We start from the raw sequence: 20,363 nt of genomic DNA on the forward strand, positions 1-20,363 counted from the left end.
TCATATCTTATTTAATGATTATGAATAATATTTTAAAAATGAAAAAAGTTGTAGGTCTAAAATTTTGACCCTGTTATTTTAACCACCTAAGTGAGTTGCATTTGAAATAATTGAGATACAGTGTTCAAACATTTGGATGGTTGAAGGAAGAGTCTCACATACAGTTGCATCTGAAGGAAAATGTGCTTTTCAATCTTAGATTGAATATATTAAATTTCCTTTCTGTTGTCATGCTTTTGATAATAGGACATATCCAAGTTTGCAGAAAAAGACAACACGGTTCTTGGAGAAGGTGGAGTCACACTGAGTGGAGGTCAACGTGCAAGGATTTCTTTAGCAAGGTGATCATTTAATTGTTGCTCCAGTGAGCATTTGCTGTAAATAATATGCATGTACAATTATATATATGCATTTCTCTACTGCTTCATGTTTTGTCTCTGGGTTTGACAATTTCTTTTAAGAACTATAAACAGTATAGTATTCAGATTTGGTAAAAAAAAATGGTGGCTTTTTTCAAAAACCATACTCTTATTTTTATTTGTTTATACTTTTTTGTTATGTTACCTGTATTGTTATGAACAGAAAGCTATAAAATTTTGTAAAGACCAAAGAGGGAAATTACAAATTTCTGTTCTTTTATTATGCATTCCCTTCCTCTCCCTGTCCCAGATGACACTTTAGGTTTCCAGTTTGCTTCTCACTTTGGAGAATATACATTTTTAAATTTTAGAATATAATTTATGATTTTATAACAAACATAGTAAGGAAAATGATGATACTAGGACTAAGACTTCTTGTTTGTTCTGAGACAAAGGGACAAGGTCTCCCTGTGTGGAGCTCATGGTCTTCCTGCCTTTGCTTCTGAGTGCTAGGATTACAGGTGTGTGCCACCACACCCAGCTGCGGTTTACAGTGAACACATGCCTTTATCTGTGATTCTGATCGTCATAAGGGTCATGTGAGTATTAAGAAAGTGCCCTGAGGACTTAGAAGCTGTCAAAAAGAAGCACATATAATTCTTGTCAGAAAGAAAACATCTTATTTAAGTGTAGTCTGGTCAAAGACAGTTGGTGCTAGGGGATGTCAGATGGCCTCTAGTTTTATTCAAATAAAATTCATTTTATTGTGTTACCAAAGTTGTTAATGAGAAATTACATTGAGTCAGTACTATCTCGGTATCTTGGCCCCTTTTCTTTCTTTTACTTCCCAAACCTGGAAAAGTAAAAAAGTAAACACTTTGTACTGACAGCTGATGTCTTGATACCTCTCTCTCTCTCTCTCTCTCTCTCTCTCTCTCTCTCTCTCTCTCTCTGTCTCTCTCTTGTGATATCAAGCCCCATACAACCCTACAAGCAGAAATTGTTCTCTACATTTTATGGAAGAAATCACAAGATAATTGAGGTAGTCAGACATTAACTTGCCAAAAGCCACAAGGAAATGGTACAGTCACTATTTAATCCAGGTCATCTTGACTGCTTACATTCAACTGTGCCTTGATCCTGAGAATACACTGGGAAACCAGATCATATGATACAGAGAGTTCACAGATGAGATGATGGTTTTATAATCATTTGGAAGTTAGTTCCTTATCTGTGAGCCTGCAATCATATACGATTTAAGTTGAGTATGTTACTTCAGCATATTTACTAGTTTAAGATTTAGTCATATTTGCTATGTGCCATGTACAGTACTACTAAAAAGAGTTGTTCACTGTTATTCTCATCCAAATGTGCAATATGCCATCTTCTTTTGTATGATGAACACACACAAACACACACATTTGAGAAACTAGTCATACATGTGAAGGAGAGTGTTAGTCTGTGTGTAGTACTAATAAGCCCACCAATGCATTTTGAATATATTTTACAGAAACCTACTTTATTTTTGTTCCCATTTATTGTCCTAAAGACAAGGAGTCAGGTCTGGTGATGGTATCCTGTTGGAAGAGTCTTGAGACAGCATAGAAAAATCACACGTCAAGACAAGGAGTATGTTTGTGTGTATGTGTGTGTGTATGTGAGTATGTTTGTGTCTGTGTGTGTGAATATGTATGTCCTCTCTAGTATCCCTCTCCTCAAGAAGTCACAATTATCCAATTGTGAAACTCCACCTTGATGATCTCCTTAATCCTAGTCACTTTCCAAAGGTCCCATCTCTAAGCACCACAATGGACTAAATTTCAGTCCTCTTGTAGAACTCATAGTGGATTAATTTCAGAGGGGATAAATAACATTTTAACTATATTGCAGAGAAAAAAAGTAAAAGCTAAATATGGTTAAAGACAGCACGTTTCTATGGAGTCCCTTAGTTCTACCATGTTGCCTTCTAGACACTTTACAGAGTAAAGAGCTTTCGTGGTTTTATTTAGAATTTTTGCTATTTCTATTTTTGTTTCATTGCTTTTCTTATTATGTAATGAGTAAGTACATTTTGAAAACAAAAGAATCAGCAATTATCTTTTAAAGAATGACCTATGTAGCTGAGATAGAGATAGCATTATTAATAACCATTCCTGAGAAAAACTTAAAGTTATAAAGAAATTACTTCATTTATGTTTATTTGGAAAATATATCTTTATATTTTTACTATTGTTAAGTCAAATCAAATTACTTAAAGGTTTTTATCTTTAATTTAAAGTAAATTAAAGGCTGGGGAGATATCTCAATGGTTAAGAGCACTGGCTCTTCTTCTGTAAGGTCTGTATTTTAGTCCAGCATTTACATTGTTGCTTCACAGTCATCTGTAACTTCAGGCCAGGGGCTCTGACACCCCCTTCTTGCCTCCATACACTCAGCACACACATGGTACACATGCATGCTGGCAAAACATTCAAACACAAATTTTTTTTAAATAGTAAAATTGCATGTGTATTCCTTCTTATTCTGAATGATTGATCCTTACCTATGTGTAACATTCATGAAAGAGGTTCAGGGACAGACTGTACGGAGGAGATCCAAAGTAAATTGTCTCATTATTCCTCATTTAATATAGTCGGCACTATTACTAGCATAGCTCTGGAAGAAGTTACTAACAGTGCTGCTTCTGCCCCATGTTGTGAAAAGTGTGCTTTCAGTGCAGGAATCTGATGGCATTTCTATGACACGTGTCGGGGCTTAAAATATCAGTTCTGAGTTAAACACAAAAAATGGAGGGAACCCTAACTTCATTTCTGCTTTGTTTACAGAGCAGTATATAAAGATGCTGATTTGTACCTCCTGGATTCTCCTTTTGGATATCTAGATGTCTTAACTGAAGAACAAATATTTGAAAAGTATGTTCCTTGACTGATTGAGTTATATATAATGCTCATGGTAAAAGATAATAAAATATCTGTATCATCACAACCTACATATTAGTTCTAGATCAGTGGTTCTCAATCTGTGGATCACAGCTCCTTTGGAGAGTGAACAACCCCTTTCTCAGTGGTTATATATCAGATATCCCACATATCAGATACTTAGAATTCAAAACATTAGCAAAATTACAGTAATGAAGTAACAATGAAAATAATTTTATGGTGGGATGTTACCACAACATGGTGAACTGTATTAAATGGTCACAACATTAGGAATGTTGAGAACCACTAGGCTAGAGCAATATAGCCACCATTTTTATGACTCAGAATGTAATACAGTACTTATTCAGTTCTGGCCTCCCTTCATGGCCAAGGTTGAAGATTGCTTCTATCAAAACCTTTTCTGATGATCACTTGTAAAGCCAATTTCTTTGACCGGTGACCTGTTACAATTGATAGTTAAGTACTTTTTTATATTATTGCTATCTTGAGACATGTCTTCCTGTATTTTAAGTGGTTATATTTTTAAATTTTCACATATCTTCCTGTATTAGTATTTAATTTTATGTTGTGGATAAAAATAATGATTTGTGTAATGGTGAATGCTTTTACTGTACATCTGCATTAGTCCTTTCCTGGACCCAGCCCCACCTGTGTTACAGAGAACTGGGATATATACTTCCTTACTTATTAGAGCCCAATGGGTATGAAGTCCCTAAGAGATGCAGTTAGCAATATGACTTGACTTCAAATTTTAAAAATAACTTCATGGATAACAAAGTACTTTATTAGACTAGACATTGCAGCCCTCTTGGATTTTAAATGGTAGGAAATGGTTTGTGTGTTAAATGACTTAATTATTTATTGGTTTATTTCAAAGTTTTACTTCAGGACATTGTCAATGGTTGAAATATTCTAGAGTCCTTATTATTTTCTTTTATATCTTAAATGATAGGTTTTAATTCTGGACTTCATTACATTTAACACTTGGAGTTAACAGAAGCTCCGTATCCTGGAGCTACTTTTATTCAGAAATATTATTTTATTTGATATTTTAAGTTTATGTCTCAGCTGAATGGAGTATATTAGCATTGTTTTTCTAGTCATAACCCCAAGAACATGTCATCCCTGATCTCTGAATGAAATGCCAAGTCTCATCAACACCGTCTCTACTCTACTACACTTCCCAATCCCGTTTTGCTCATATGTTTCTGAACTAATCTATAGTGAAGAAGTACATATGTCACAAGGCATCTTAATAGTGAATCTTCTCTTACTTAATTTTAATCTAATGAAAAGGATATAGAAGGCCCTAGTCATGTTTCTACTCACTTAAAGCTTATTGCATCATCTCCTTCAGTACAGCCTTGCATTAACATACCTGTTATATTGAGTTCCTAAAGTTGCTCTGTAATGGACATTGCATCCATTCCCTGAGTTCATACAGTCAGAATGCTGAGTAACCATCACTACGCTAAACATACAACTCAGCTTAAGACAAACATTTTCTAAGCTGTTAATAAAGATACAAGAGCACAAACCCTTGAGTAGTACAGAATGATACAGGTTCTGTGTGATGCCTTAGCAGGAAAGGTTGCTGCAGAATTTTACATGAACGGTTCTATTGGGTCCAGGGCACTAATTACTTTTGCCTGGATTTCTTGTTTAGATCTTCTAGGAGTCATTGTGCTGTTTTTGTTTGTTCAGTTGTCTGTTTTGCTTTACATATAATAGAGTTTAGCTTCATTGTGGGGAAAGAACTGATTTGATTTTTAAGAACTGGATGCTCCTTTCGTTCTGGGACTTCTTAGTGCCGCCAATATGGGCTTGTACCACAGTCTTCCAATGTATTTGCCTTTTAGATGTCTGTTCTTAGCAAGTCTCTCTAATTTAAGACAGAAAAGAAAATCCCATTAAATATAATACCCCATGCTATATTTATGATATTGTAACTGTAGCTAATGTCTTACTCTCATAAAATTAGCTGTTATTGTTTATATTTAAGGATATAGTGATGGCTCTTATTTTTGATAATTAAGGGATAAAAGAAATTGATTCCCACTAGAGAGCACACTTTAAGATTTACCTTTAAAGTATAGGAAAATTTTATTGGAGGAAAGTTAATTTGATTATGTATTGCTTAGTTGTTACATTTTGTTTTAAAACAGATTAGTCAACATAAAATTCAAGAGAAAATTAAATAGAAATTTAAAAACAGAAAATCTCTGACATTTTAGAAGCTATGTGGAAATATAAACTTTCAGGAACATTAAAGATCACCTAACTTTTTTTTTTATTTTCTAGAGAAATAAACCAAGACCTAAGAGAAAATGATTTGGTTAAAATCACATAATTATTGCTTATCAAAAATTGAATTTCTTTTTATGTCTACTAGCAATCACCTTTACAGCATGATATGATATTTCATGCTGCAATTCAAGAGGCATCTAATAGTTACTATGAAATATTTATCCATATAACCATATTAAGTAACAGAATGCCATGATAAAGATTTTATGCAGTGATACATTAATAAGATGCTAAAATTTAATATACATCACTATTTATGTAGTAAAGTCTTATATGTTTTTATATTCCCAAAGTTGTATCTGTAAATTGATGGCCAACAAAACCAGGATTTTGGTCACATCTAAAATGGAGCACTTAAAGAAAGCTGACAAAATACTAATTTTGCATGAGGGCAGCAGCTATTTCTATGGGACATTTTCTGAATTACAAAGTCTACGTCCAGACTTCACTTCAAAACTCATGGGGTATGACACCTTTGACCAGTTTACTGAGGAAAGAAGAAGCTCAATTCTAACTGAGACCTTACGCAGGTTCTCAGTAGATGAGTCCTCTGTCACCTGGAACAAAACCAAACAGTCATTTAAACAGACTGGAGAGTATGGAGAAAAAAGGAAGAGCTCGATTCTAAATTCCTTCAGCAATATAAAGAAATTTTCCATTGTGCCAAAGACTCCATTAGTCACAGAAGAAGATTTTGATGAGCCCCAAGAAAGGAGACTGTCCTTGGTTCCAGATTCTGAACAGGGAGAGGCAGTCCTGCCTCGCAGCAACTTAATCCCCACTGGCCCCACATTTCCAGGCAGAAGAAGACAGTCTGTTTTGGACCTCATGACATACACACCCACCCAGGGCTTCAGCAACATTCAGAGGACAAGGACTTCCATTCGAAAGATCTCCTTAGCCCCTCAGATAAGCTTAAATGAAGTGGACATATATTCAAGACGGCTGTCTGAAGACAGTGCATTGAACATCACTGAAGAAGTTAATGAAGAAGATTTAAAGGTATGTACCCTCCGCATATGTTCTTTATTTTTATTTTTATTTTTTTTGATTTTTGAGACAGGGTTTCTCCGTAGCTTTTTGGTTCCTGTCCTGGAACTAGCTCTTGTAGACCAGGCTGGCCTCGAACTCACAGAGATCCGCCTGCCTCTGCCTCCCGAGTGAGCATATGTTCTTTAAAAAAAAAACACAACTTTCAAAAACATAACACATAAAACAAATCTGAAATATTGAAAAGTGCATATTAACCAAGTTCAGGCATTAATGTTAATTATTCTTGTCAAGAAGCCAGGTATTTGTAACCCTTATCAAGGCCATGTCTGTTTAGAAACACTTCTTGATGTCTACATAAATGCAACTATTTGCTTATATAACATACTTTACTCCATTTTGTTCTAGAAAACCACTAAAGCAGACAATTACTAATTTATAATAACAAACACCATGTCATGGGCCTAGTAAAGGGACTCAGTACTAAGCCCTTGTTTGGTTCACAACTTTTGGGGGGATGTGATATTTCAATTACAATCAGAAATAGTTATTTTATATTTGAAGTTGCTTACGTAAATATTGGACTTTGCACCCTTAACCCAGAGACTGCAACAGAATGCCATGGAACATGTAATATGCATCAAAATTCACTAAAATTATAGAGTTATGATGATAAGCTCAACATATATACACCAATACTCAGACTGAAAGACTGTCACTGTATGTTAATGAGCAAAATGACTTTTCTTAAAAAATAGAGAGCAATGCAAAACAGGAAAGCTATTGTTTACTAAGCAATGTGTGTGCCTTAGATGAAGTTAAAAATGGAGTCCTAGAAGATGAGCATGTTTAGTGGCGCCAGTCTTTAATAGAAAGTTACCTTTTGGTCAATCACATTTCCTGTCTCTAGGTCAGAGTTCACTGTGTTGTCAAAGGATAAGTAATTCCCCCAAAATATACACTCAGTATTTTTATAATCTTAAAATGATTTGCTAAAAGATAATTCATCTGTAGGATTTAATATCCTTCTAAGTAAAACACCCAAATTGAAGTCTATAAATTTTTGTCAGTCTGCATTGTAACGAGTGATTTCTTTGACTAATTATGTTACCAGGTCATCAGTTACTTCAACATCAGGCAGCATACTTTATCCCCTTCCCTGTGATGGAAGGTCATATCCTTGCTCCTATTGGCAGAAAAAGAAAATAAAGTTCTGAGAAATTCAGCAACAGATACCCATTCAAGCATCCTAGGATGTTGCTTGTTGAATTCAAATAAAGGTCAATCCAGTCCTACAATCTGATTTCTAGTCAGTGAACCTTCCTCCAGGTTAACAGGACTCCTTTGTATGTCTAATGCCACTTGTGAATTTCATGGATGTGTATGAGGAGCAACCCCATCTTTTTCTTTTAGAATATATAAGGAATCTTTTTTCCCACATTTTAAAAATCTATCTTCCAGAAAAAAACAACCTAAAGGCGTCTAGAAAAATATATTTAGTGTTAGAGTTTTGTGACTGAAGTTATAACTAAAAAATCCATAATAACTAAGGAATATGTAAACATAAACTATCTTTTTTTTAAAATAAATGATATAATAGCTAGCAAGTTCCAAACTACACTTGACCATGGATCACTGAAACAACTTAAATCAAGGAAAATTTGAGAACTTCAGTCTGATGGCACCAACCACCTGACCAAACTTTTTGTGTTAGGAAGCATTTAAATCATTTAAATGCTAACACTATCCTGCAAGATCACTATGTTTCTTAGTTTTCAAAACTACCTTTTTTTTGGGGGGGGGGGGATGGTTTCAAGACAGTGTCTCTCCTTAGCTTTGGAGCCTGTCCTGGCACTAGCTCTTATAGACAAGGCTGACCTCGCACTCACAGAGATCCACCTGCCTCCCAAGTGCTGGGATTAAAGGCGTGTGCCACCACAGCTCAGAGAGTTGTTCCTTTATTTCCCTGAATTAAAAATAAGACCTCAGTGGTGGAATGGAATAAGTTTGTTTCAGAATCACGCTTCTTTTCTCAGGAGTGTTTTTTTGACGATATGGTGAAGATACCCCCAGTGACGACGTGGAACACATATCTCCGCTATTTTACTCTCCATAAAAGCTTGCTTATAGTGCTGATTTGGTGCGTGCTTGTTTTTCTGGTTGAGGTAAGCATGTTTACTTGTAAACTGTTACTGTGACTTTAAATCAAGGATTGCGTTTGTATGGGTGCATACATGTAAATACTTGTTAATCTGTCAGTGGTAGCTGCCTAGATAGGTCATAGCTTCTGAAAGCCAGTGGTAGCTGGAGAGTTGGCCCAGTGGATAAGGGCTCTGGCTGTTTCTCCAGAAGACCATGTTGGATTTCCAGCACCCACAAGTGCTTCACAATCGTGTATAACTCCAGTCCCAGGGAATCCAGTGCTCTTTTCTGGCCTCTGTGAGTACTACATATATGTGGTGCATAGACAGATATACAGGCAAAATACATATACACAAAAAAGTAAATTAAATTTTTTTTTAAAAATTCACAATTAGAATTACTATTGATATTTTAGTATTTCAGGCATAACATAAAATATACTTTAATACGAATACTGTATATGAATAATTGTCATAAAATAAATTTTATTGGGCATATTTAATATATTCAACATATTTAAAGGTTCATACACATTATAAAAAGGTTACAATAGCAAAGATAATAGCACAACTGTCATCTCAAATAACATATTTTTTGTTTTTGTGATAAGAGCCACTAAAATTCACACAGCTAGCTTGAATCCCAAGTATAGTATAGTTTTATTACCTATAATCCTCATTTCATTCATTATATCTTAATATATTTAGTTTTTAAGATCTGAAGGCTCAGACTATCAGGAGTACTGATTGAAATTGAATAAATTGAAATTAAGCACTGAAAAGAATTCTGCATATTAGTCTAGTTATTAACTAAACAGGTGGTGACTCATGGTGGTGATTCTTGTTCATTGGTAGCACCTTTGTTTCGGGCAGCTTCCATTGAGGGAGGCTTGGGTGACTTCCACAATGACATAATGCTTTGATTGTATTTAATTGTGTACCTGCTACACAAGTATGCAATATTATTCCTTCACTCTGTTACTGTTCCCATTGCTATGATAAATCACCCAGTAAGAAAAGAAAGGAGAATTAATTTTGGCTTGTGTTTGAGAGCTCTATATTCTTGGAGCCTGTCATAACAGCAGGGTAGTAGGGCAATGTTCATATTGCATGCACACTCTGAAAGCAAATAAAAAGCTCAAGAGCCTTCCTTAAATGTGCAGTAGCTGGAGACCAAGTATTCAGACACATGAGCCTAAGGGTCGTTTTCAATCCAAACCATCAACCTTCACCTAAGGAAAAAAATCATCTTGTCATTAGTCAAGAAATTAACTATTGAAGGGAAAGCAAATGCCATGTAACTACCCTTTGTTCACTGAGATGTCATTATTACTAAAAGAAAGAAAGAAGAAGGAGAAGAAGGGAAGAAGAAAAGAGGGAGGAAGGGATGGAGGGAGGGAGGAAGGGAAGGAGAAAGGGAGGGAGGGTGGGGAAGGAGGAAAAGAAAGGAAAGGGGAGGGAAAGAAAGTCATGATGGGCAAAATTCAGTCATGTCCTCTTGGGGGCAGGAAATAATCTAATGGCATGATATTTTCCAATATCTTATAGACATTGGCCAGTTGAGTAACTTTCAAAGTGCTGAATAACAAGAAGAGCAATGATAGAAATATCGTAGTTTTAAAATGATGTGTATGCTTGTACAGCTAAACAACATATATGCTAATATCTACAATTGTGTTACTTTCTTTCAATCAAAATTTACATACATTTTCCTTTAGACTAAACTTCTTCTTAGTATCAGTCTGTGCATTTCTTTTGACTATTAGAATGTTTCCTGGTATATTCCATTGTAGTACAGGTGCCAGTCCACAATGGTAGTTTAGTTTTTATAAGCACTGATAGATCCTTATATTTAATGATGAAAATACACAAAGAAACATCAAGATGCATATCCTCCTCCATCAAAGTGAGTTACCTAATTTAAACCTTAATAAAGGCTGTATATCCATTCATATTTATGATTTTATAGCATTTATTTAATGATTTGTTTTTGTAATATGAAATAAATTTAGTAGTTCATCCTGTCTTTTTTTGTTTCTTCATATGCTAAACTAGAAAAAAAACCTGAATATTTAATTTGCTAACATTTTCAGTCATGTGTCATTTTGGAAAAGTGTACATTTCATACATTTCCTCTAAAACCTATGTCTTTTATAAGTTCTTATTAACACTAAGCAAATAGACTAAAATTTCCACTGTGCTACTCTTTCTACTGGCCCTTCTTGGCAGTGTATTCGGGACTAGAAAGGGAAAATGTAAACAGTGGATTAAGGGATGTTTCCTGTTTCCTTTACAATAACCAGAGGGTGTTTTGAGTGCAGCATCTGAAGATCCTGGTCACTGTTTTGTCTTACAGCCTTTAAGCCTACATCAGAGAACTGCTCTTTCTTTAGTTTGTTAATTAGGAGTTCCTAAGTGGCTTTGTTTCAGTAATAAGATAGAGACATAGGGTGTTTCCATTATACTACCTTTCTTGTTCAATAATGGTAGTCTTCTCAGAGCATCTTATTTTTTTGTGGATCGTATTTTAGGACATTATTTGTCATACAAAATGCATGAAAATCTATGAATTAAAATATACTGCATTCCATGTAATAAGGCATCATGTTTAACCTCCTCAGTTTACTAATGGAAAATGGCTATTACTTAGTTTGTTGCTGCTATAACTTAATCATCTAGGAGTATCCCTCTTTGAAAATTCACATGAATGTTATAGCCTTGAAGCATTCTAGAGTGAAATGATAGAGTTACTCTGTTGTTTCTTTCACCCTCAAAACTTTTTTCTAAAGGCCTCCTACCAAATCTTCAAAAATGCATTTACTATTGTCAGTAGAAACAGTTTGGATTGATGAATTCACCTGGCAGCCGGGAAATAACTTTACATTAGGAACTAGGCCCACGCCTTTTTTTTTTTTTTTTTTGCCAAATTTTCAAACAAGTTTTACTCCCATACAATCCCGAGACATTTCCTTTGCTTAAAATGTACACAAGGAACATGATTCTTTAATGTGAACAATAACTTATGTCCTGGCTCCACCGCTGGGGTAAGGGACCTCTAGGACCTCTTGCCTTGGCCTCTCTGTGAGGTCCCTGGCTGGTACAGTCCTGGACTGACCTAGCTCATCCCCGACCTTCCCCATGCACGTGTGGGTGATGTGGAATGGAGAGCCACCCCCCCCCCTCGACCTGCCACCTGTAGATGACTTTGGGGAATGAGGATTGCAGCTCTTTAGAAGAGTTGTCTACTGTCTATTCAGAGATACACATTTCCGGGATCTGCTTCTTTTCAGACTGTGGCCAGTGGTTTTCTTCTAGTCGGAACATAGAAGAAGTGTAATAATTGAGTGTCTCAGTGCATGTGACTTATCTAGAGTCTTGAGTAATTTCATTAGTCTGAAGATAGAGGAAGACATTTGTATAAGAACAAAGACTTTTCAAAAGCCCAGATTTTTGTTGGATTTTTTTTTTTTGTTGTTCTGCATTTACTTGAATCTCAAGAAAACAAAATTTTTCTTTTTTACTAAGACAGTACATGGGGACTTTGTATACAATGAGAAAACATGACAATTAAAATCATGTCATTCAATTTCATTTTTAAAACTAGTAAGATAAAATAAAATAAAATTTATTATTTAAGTAGCTGGGTCTTAACTTACCCTGATAGTGTCACTTAAAACAATTACTGTAGCTGCTGACTCCAGAAGTACAAAGCCAAGACACTGAGCCTGTTGCCGTGTTGAATTTAGAAATGAGTGTGGGAAGCACAGATAAAGATGTAGAAAAAAATCAACTGTGGATTGTTCCATTTCAGGTGGCTGCTTCTTTATTTGTGTTGTGGTTGCTTAAAAAGTGAGTATTCTACACATTATTGTGGATTGAGTTTTATTTCCATTTGGAGATTCTAAAGTATTTCCATATCTGCTATGTTTAATTGTACCTACACATTCCTCCAAATTATGAGAGGAGAAAAACAAGTTACAGTCATTCTTCAGTTTCTTAGGAGATGAATTCCAGGTCAAAGATACTAAATTCTGCGCTCAAGCCCCATATGTAGAATTGTGCAGTATGTGTATGTATCTCATGCATGTTACCATATCTACTTTAACATAGCTCTAGGTTTATATGATGCCTAGTATAGTATAAGTTTTATGCAAGTGGTTGTTATAGCAAACTGATGACAAGGAAAATAAATACATACCTGCTCAGTAAAGATACATTTTAAGAGCCTTTTTCTCGTTCCACCAGTAACTAAATCTATGGATGCTCAGGAGATCCATAAAGTTTCCTGAATTTGTTCAAGTTGAAAGCTGTTTAGTGCCTTCAGGTCTTCACTTATCTTTTAAAAATTAGTTGTTTTCTGTTTCCATGAAATGCAAGAAAATACATTGAGGAACATTTTACATTTAATAGTTTCTACTAAGTATTTGTTCAAATCAGTATCAACTGTATCTATTTCCATTATCATAAAACTTAAAACTTTTTTGGTAAGACCAAAGTTATAAACCTATGGGGATAGTCTCTTTTAAGTCCATAATTCATGCTTCTTTATGCTTTTATTATGATTCAGTTGCAAGTTTGGTTGTAAAATAATAACCATTATTTTTTTTTTTGTTTTGTTTTACAGCAACCCTACTCATGATGGGAAAAATGCTACTTTAGCTACAAATAACACCTATCTTGTGATTATCACCCATACAAGCTTCTTTTACATTTTTTACATTTATGTGGGAGTGGCTGACACTTTGCTTGCCTTGGGCCTCTTCAGAGGTTTGCCCCTGGTGCATACACTAATCAAAGCAGCAAGAATTTTACACCAGAAAATGTTACATTCTATTCTTCATGCACCAATGTCAACCTTGAACACACTAAAAGCAGGTAATTTGGATTAGGCGTCTAAAATGGAAGTCCCTGCTCACTTGCTATCTAACAGCAGCATGGGCTTGAGCACAGGCATCTGCCCCTATCTCAGCTCCTTCTTTCACGCTTCTCAGATATTGTAGGCAATGAGACCTATGGTGACTGGTATTTCTGGATCACCCTAATAGGGTAACTCATTTTGTCATAATGTGATTGACAGTAAGGCAGTAGCCGCAGTAGAAGCACCTCATTTGGAAAACTTGGCCTTTTTTGTTTCACATACTTGATCCAACTTTTCCCCAGGCATTATATTCTCCTCGATAAGATTGTTCCCAGGAGAAAGAAATTTGAAGTTGTCATGGAAAATAGAAAATTCTGCTATGAAAAGTATCTTTGATGGGGAAAATAACTGTTTCAGGAGACTCTTCAAAGTAGTCATATAAATGTATAAAAGGACATTGGGGGCAGAGGAAGATTTTAAGTATATTTTGAGACAGCTACAGTACATGATACTTGGTATCAAGCCTTTTGACACCATTGTAATTACAGTCACAGAAAGTAAGAGAATTGGGGCAGAGAGCCAAACGTTTGAAAATCTTTGCTAATAAGCATCTTTGAAAACGGGTTGCATTGATTCCTCTATGGATAAGCTCATATTTAAAGACTGTGAAGATAATGAGTCTCCTACATGCCCTGATGGCTGTAACCAGAGATCCCTCTATAAGGCCCTAAACCAGGGAAAGCCTGTCACATAAACGTGAATAGGATTTCATTCTTGCCCCAAAGGTACTCACAAGTAAGGAGAGATATCAGGCATGACATAGAAGTTACACTAAATATAGAGAATTGAGGCTTCTTAGCTTGGTCTGTTTATAAAAATCTCAGAATAAAAGCACATATTTTGTCTAGGTGACCAAAGTTCAGTGTTGGTGTACTAGAAAGATAATGAGATTTTCTCTTGAGCCTTTATATCTCACCAAAGGTTTGCCTCATTCACATATGCTCCTGACCATACTCTTTTGTTCTAAGAATTTTAGAAATAAAGGAAATTGCCAATTCACTTGATCTGGTGGGTTTGCTTCTATAGAATTCTGAGAACCCAAGTGGGTAAGGATTTCCCCAATGTCTAGCATACTAAAACATGGGCCATGAATCACAGTGGAAAGGACACAAACATTTGAAGTTTAGTTTGGCCATGTATAAATGGTTATTATTACTGCTAACAGCCTATGTGAAATAAACGTTGGCTTCTTTTTGTCCTTTCCTTCTGTGGAAGGTTGCTCGCCAAGGAAGTGCACTTTTCCCTGTTGCTCCCCTAATATCCACTCACAGGGCACTCCAGCCTTCTCTGTTTCACCTGTTAGTGAGTGGCACACATTCTTCTTTTCTCATTTGTCTTTCCAAAATTTCATCTGTTGTTTGTGTTCCTCCTTATTCACCCTCCTGATAGCAAAATAGCAAGTTGATCTTAGAACACCTCCCTTTGGCCTGCCCTCATTTTTTTCATTGTTGTTGTACATAAAAATTTTGTTTTGCATTAAAAATGCTATTAGATTCATGGTTTATGATTCTCCGTCTGTTACCTAGTTATTCTGTTATACTTGGCAACAACTACTTGGAGTTTCTCCTAGATTGCAATTCAAAATTGCACATTGACTTTGTTTTCCCTTGATCTTAATTTTCTTTTACTCTTTGACTTTCTTATGCTACTTTTATCCACCCTGTAACACTCAAATGACTTTGTGCCCATATAGATACATAATATAGGTTCTCAGCAAAGTATGGTTATACTGGATAGAACACTACTGGTTGAAATAAAATTTCAAATAAAAGTATCATCTGACGATACTCTTTTACCAGAGCAAGCTTTCAGTTTCTAAATCATAATTATAAATGTCATGGTGTGTACATTCATTCTCTGAGTTATTTATGGAAGGATATACCACTCTTTCTAATGAGTATGTTAAATAATATGTTAACTAATACATGTCACATATCTACTAAGGATTTTTGCACTGGTCTTGGGTCATATAAAATAAACATGGAATAGTCATATCCACCTCAAAACTCTACCATTTTGGAAAAGAGAAAGGCGTGGGTGCACACACAAGCAACTGTGATATATAGCACATACATAGTCTCTGTCACTCCAGCATGCAGACAAGGAAAGCAAGAGATTGCTTCCAGATGCAGCAAATACCAAATCTTTCTTGCAGACAGGGCATTTAAGTTGAGCCAGGAAAGAGGTACGAAATAGACAGGAGGAGATGAGGAGAAAGGGTTTTAAACAGAAGAAAACACAAGGTGAAGCAGGAAGGTAGGAAACGGTAGACTGTCTAGACAATAGACACACTTACTGAAAGAGTATTTGAATAGAGGAACCTAGGTTAGTTAAGGACAAATTAAGGAAAAGTATTAAATATTTTAAATAGTTAGTGAATGATAAGGTTAGCTATTACAATGTTGTCACAGTGTTATGTTACACTCTATCAAATTGTTTGTTTAGCTCCTTTTTAGACAATGAATTCCTCAAGGACAAGGAGAGTGAGTTAATTACCTCTGTTATCTCTGTACCCAGCTTTATCCCAGGCCTATAGTAGACGTGGGATTTTTTAGTTCATTGAGGCAACAGATAATCAAGTCTTTGATGTGTGAGTCTGAAATTTAGAATACAGGTTGAAGCTTAGACTGTCAGTGAAGAAGATAGATAAAATAAAAAGGAATCTCATCTGCTATGTACTAAATAAAGGAGACAGCTATGGGTTCTGGAGAGTTGCTTCTGGAGGGCATAGACTTCAGATGGAAGGGTGTGTAAGCCCTGTGTCTTGGAGATGAACGTAAAGAGAGGATGAGAACACATCCATTAAAGAACCTTGAAGCTCAGAGCAGCAGAAGTGAGGTTTGAGTGGTAGGATTACCAACCATGCCTAACCTTAATTATAAAATAACCTGATTAACGACATTGGTTTGAGCTGGCTCGTAGAGGGTTCTGTGTTTTATAAAAGTTCAAAGTAGAAGACAATAACTTGAATACATAATTAGAATTTTGAGCAATGCTAATATTTGCTAAGTCCTTGATTTTATGATTAGATGATAATTCTTATTCTAAACTCTTTTGCTGTAAATCAAATTTAATATGAAATACATTGGTGTCCTTTTAAAAGTAATTGCTTTTTTGAAAATTTTTATTTGTATCACAGGTGGGATTATTAACAGATTCTCCAAAGATGTAGCAATTTTGGATGACTTCCTGCCTCTTACAATATTTGACTTCATCCAGGTTTGTACAGAATAACCATTATGAAGGGTTTTTTATTTGCTATAAAGTTTTCTTAATAGTTTCAAAGAGAAGCAAGTACATTTTTGCTTATTTTTCCTATAATAGTTGAAGTCCTGGTTAATGACTTAAGTTTTATGGAGAACAGTCTTCAAAAGTCAGAACTTTAACCAGCTCTGTGAGTAGTTGGATCTGTTTATTCCTGTCAGGCCCCCCTTAGAAGGGAGTCTGTCTAGCTGGATGGCCAGAAAATCCTCCATATCCTAGGTCCCACACTGAAATAGATGAGTCTCTGGATAGACTCCACTCCACTCCAGCCTTCCCCATGAGCAATACAAATTAGGTAGTGTCCCGCAAAATGAGACTTAACAGAGGGAAAGAAGATGGCTTGTTGAAAACATGAAGGAAAAGAAATGTTCAGAAACTGTGAAGGCTTGCCCTCAGGGACTAGATCTCCGGAACACAACTGGGCTGTGAGGCTGACTCTCCAGTCAGTTAATGAAAGTCACCTTGAGCCACTTTAGGACTCCAAGGTCACAGGACCTAGGGCAGTTGTAAGCTGATAGCCTTGCCTGCTGATCCAGACACAGCCTCTGAGCTCTCTGAAGACTTCCTGATGCTTCAAGAGCAAATTTGGTTGAAGAGATAGTTGGAACGCAACACTGCCCTTATTGGGATGACTCATTCTTATAACTTGTCCCCTTCTCTTCTCTCCAAAATAATACTATATTGAAAGAACTTGAATAAAAGTATAGGGACTCTCACCCTCATGTGTATACACAAGCAACATCAGCACACACAGAGAAACCAGCTGTTGGTTTCCCTCCTCTGAAATGATCAACATAATCAAATACACTGTTGTAGGTGAACTGTGTTTTGGATTTCCTTCATCGCTGTGTGTAAAGATATAACTTAGCAGTAGCAGCACCTGTTGGAATTTTTTAACCCATGTTTTGATTCAGGTGCTCAAAAGTGTGATTTTGTATGTCTTTAACGCTAGCCATTAGTTTCACATTCCAGAAAGTAAATCATAGGTGCATAATATGAGTATACTAATAAAATACAACACAGTGTAATATAATATAATTAGATACTCGCTGGACTGTGGACATATATCTGGGTCTGTATGCTAAAGTATTAAAAATGGTGCTGAGTGATAAATTTTTTTTTATTTTGATCGTCTACTGAGTATCTTCTGTCAAGTTCACCTCAGAAATCTGGGAGACATAATTTTCATATTTATCTTACATATTGAAGACTTTACATTTATTATGGCTTTCAGGTCCCATGCAGCTTGAACAGTTTCAGCTCAAGTCATAGAGCTGCTAGGGCTTTGTGAAGCAGCAGACAACAGAAAGGTTTCTCTAGGTCTAAGATCCACCCTCAGCGTTCCCCGACAGGGCACCGGCACGAAAGCCCATGGGAACCAGTGAAGCAGCAGCTCACTCACTGGCTTAGGGAAGTTGCCCTAGGTTGGTTTAAAAATGATTGTTTATGGTTTGCATATTCAAATAAGCTATTGTGAAATAAATATTAGGAGACGTCTAACTTTTAAAAATAATGTAGGCTTGATGTCATGTAGACTGTCCATCTGATAAACACATACAAGTGTTGCCAACAGCATTCTAATTATTTGGGGAGGTAATATTGAGAGATGCCTGTGGTTGGTAAGCAAAACTCATTTTGACAGTATGGATAGAAAAATAATGCTTAATTTTTTCCAATTAAATAATTGGAATATCTCCAATTATTACAATACAGGTAGGTGAGTTTTGAGAAGGGAGTAAACCATTTTAAAAACTGTTTCCATGAAACCTGGAAAAACTGGCTTTGAGATAGCATTGTCCAGGAAAATGCCTGATTCCTTCTTCAGAATGGAACAGCTAAAGGAACATGTGTAGATATGTTACCAGTACACTACTTTAAAAAGGGACATTTTCACTCACCGCCATGCTTTCTTTGACCCCACAGTTGCTGTTCATTGTGATCGGAGTTATAATAGTCGTTTCGATTTTACTGCCCTATATCTTCCTGGCAACCGTGCCTGGGTTAGTGGCCTTTATCTTACTGAGGGCATATTTTCTTCATACCTCCCAACAACTCAAACAACTGGAATCTGAAGGTACAGCATGGAATGAATGTGCAGGGCTCCCTGGACTTAAGGCAGCCACAGGAGCTTTTTATGATTCATCTCCATTATCCTGCTTTCAAAAAAAAAAAAAAGAGAGAGAAAGTTTTCTGCTTTTCATCTCTAATATATAACATTGGGAGTGGGGTGGGATAGTGTGTGTGGGGGGAGTGTGGGGGGGATAGTGTAGGGGGAGTGGGGTGGGGTAGTGTGGGGGAAGTGGGGTGGGGTAGTGTGTGGGAGTGGGGTGGGATAGTGTGTGTGTGTGGGAGTGGGGTGGGGTAGTGTGTGGGAGTGGGGTGGGGTAGTGTGTGGGAGTGGGGTGGGGTAGTGTGTGGGAGTGGGGTGGGATAGTGTGCGGGGGGGGGGGAAGTGGGGGGGTAGTGTAGGGGGAGTGGGGTGGGGTAGTGTGGGGGAGTGGGGTGGGGTAGTGTGTGGGAGTGGGGTGGGGTAGTGTGTGGGAGTGGGGTGGGGTAGTGTGTGGGAGTGGGGTGGGATAGTGTGCGGGGGGAAGTGGGGGGGTAGTGTAGGGGGAGTGGGGTGGGGTAGTGTGGGGGGAGTGGGGTAGGGTAGTGTGTGGGAGTGGGGTGGGATAGTGTGTGGGGGGGAGTGGGATGGGGGAGTGGGGTAGGGTAGTGTGTGTGGGAGTGGGGTGGGGTAGTGTGTGTGGGGGGGAGTGGGGTGGGGTAGTGTGGGGGGAGTGGGGTGGGGTAGTGTGGGGGGAGTTGGGTGGGGTAGTGTGTGGGAGTGGGGTGGGATAGTGTGTGTGGGGGAGTGGGGTGGGATAGTGTGTGTGTGGGAGTGGGGTGGGATAGTGTGGGGGGAAGTGGGGGGAGTAGTGTGTGGGGGGGAGTGGGGTGGGATAGTGTGTGGGGGGGGAGTGGGGGGGGGTAGTGTGTGGGGGAGGAGTGGGGTGGGATAGTGTGTGTGGGGGGAGTGGGGTGGGATAGTGTGTGTGGGGGAGTGGGGTGGGGTAGTGTGTGGGAGTGGGGTGGGATAGTGTGTGGGGGGGAGTGGGGTGGGGTAGTGTAGGGGGAGTGGGGTGGGGTAGTGTGGGGGGAGTGGGGTGGGGTAGTGTGGGGGGAGTGGGGTGGGGTAGTGTGTGGGGGGGAGTGGGGTGGGGTAATGTGGGGGGAGTGCTTGCTCATGCTGGTGTCTGTGGAAACCAAAGGCTCATGTCAAGAAATCTTTGTCAGTTGCTCTGTACTAAGTTGTCACCCATCGTTGGCAGGTAAAAGGGAAGGGCCATGCATTGCAAATGTAAGCTCTGGTCTTAGGGTGAGAGCCCCTCTAACCAGTGATGCTTATGGTGTTGTTTCTCCTAAGTTGATGTTTGTTAGAAACATGGTAGTGAGATTTTTTTTC

At 37.5% G+C, this 20,363-nt stretch overlaps 1 protein-coding gene across 1 annotated transcript in view; it reads left to right on the plus strand.

Annotated features, from left to right (window-relative positions):
* Cftr (CF transmembrane conductance regulator) overlaps positions 1-20,363 on the plus strand; it is a 135,192-nt gene that overhangs the window by 80,557 nt on the left and 34,272 nt on the right. The window contains exons 12-19 of the mRNA XM_041675665.1: positions 247-341; positions 3,185-3,271; positions 5,899-6,607; positions 8,632-8,760; positions 12,548-12,585; positions 13,361-13,611; positions 16,794-16,873; positions 18,842-18,992. Coding sequence (XP_041531599.1) covers positions 247-341; positions 3,185-3,271; positions 5,899-6,607; positions 8,632-8,760; positions 12,548-12,585; positions 13,361-13,611; positions 16,794-16,873; positions 18,842-18,992 — 1,540 coding nt within the window. The remainder of the gene's footprint in view (positions 1-246; positions 342-3,184; positions 3,272-5,898; positions 6,608-8,631; positions 8,761-12,547; positions 12,586-13,360; positions 13,612-16,793; positions 16,874-18,841; positions 18,993-20,363) is intronic.

The sequence above is a fragment of the Microtus oregoni genome, unplaced genomic scaffold, assembly GCF_018167655.1.
Source record: "Microtus oregoni isolate MIOR12 unplaced genomic scaffold, Mior012 000026F_ref0000081, whole genome shotgun sequence".
Taxonomy (NCBI): domain Eukaryota; kingdom Metazoa; phylum Chordata; class Mammalia; order Rodentia; family Cricetidae; genus Microtus; species Microtus oregoni.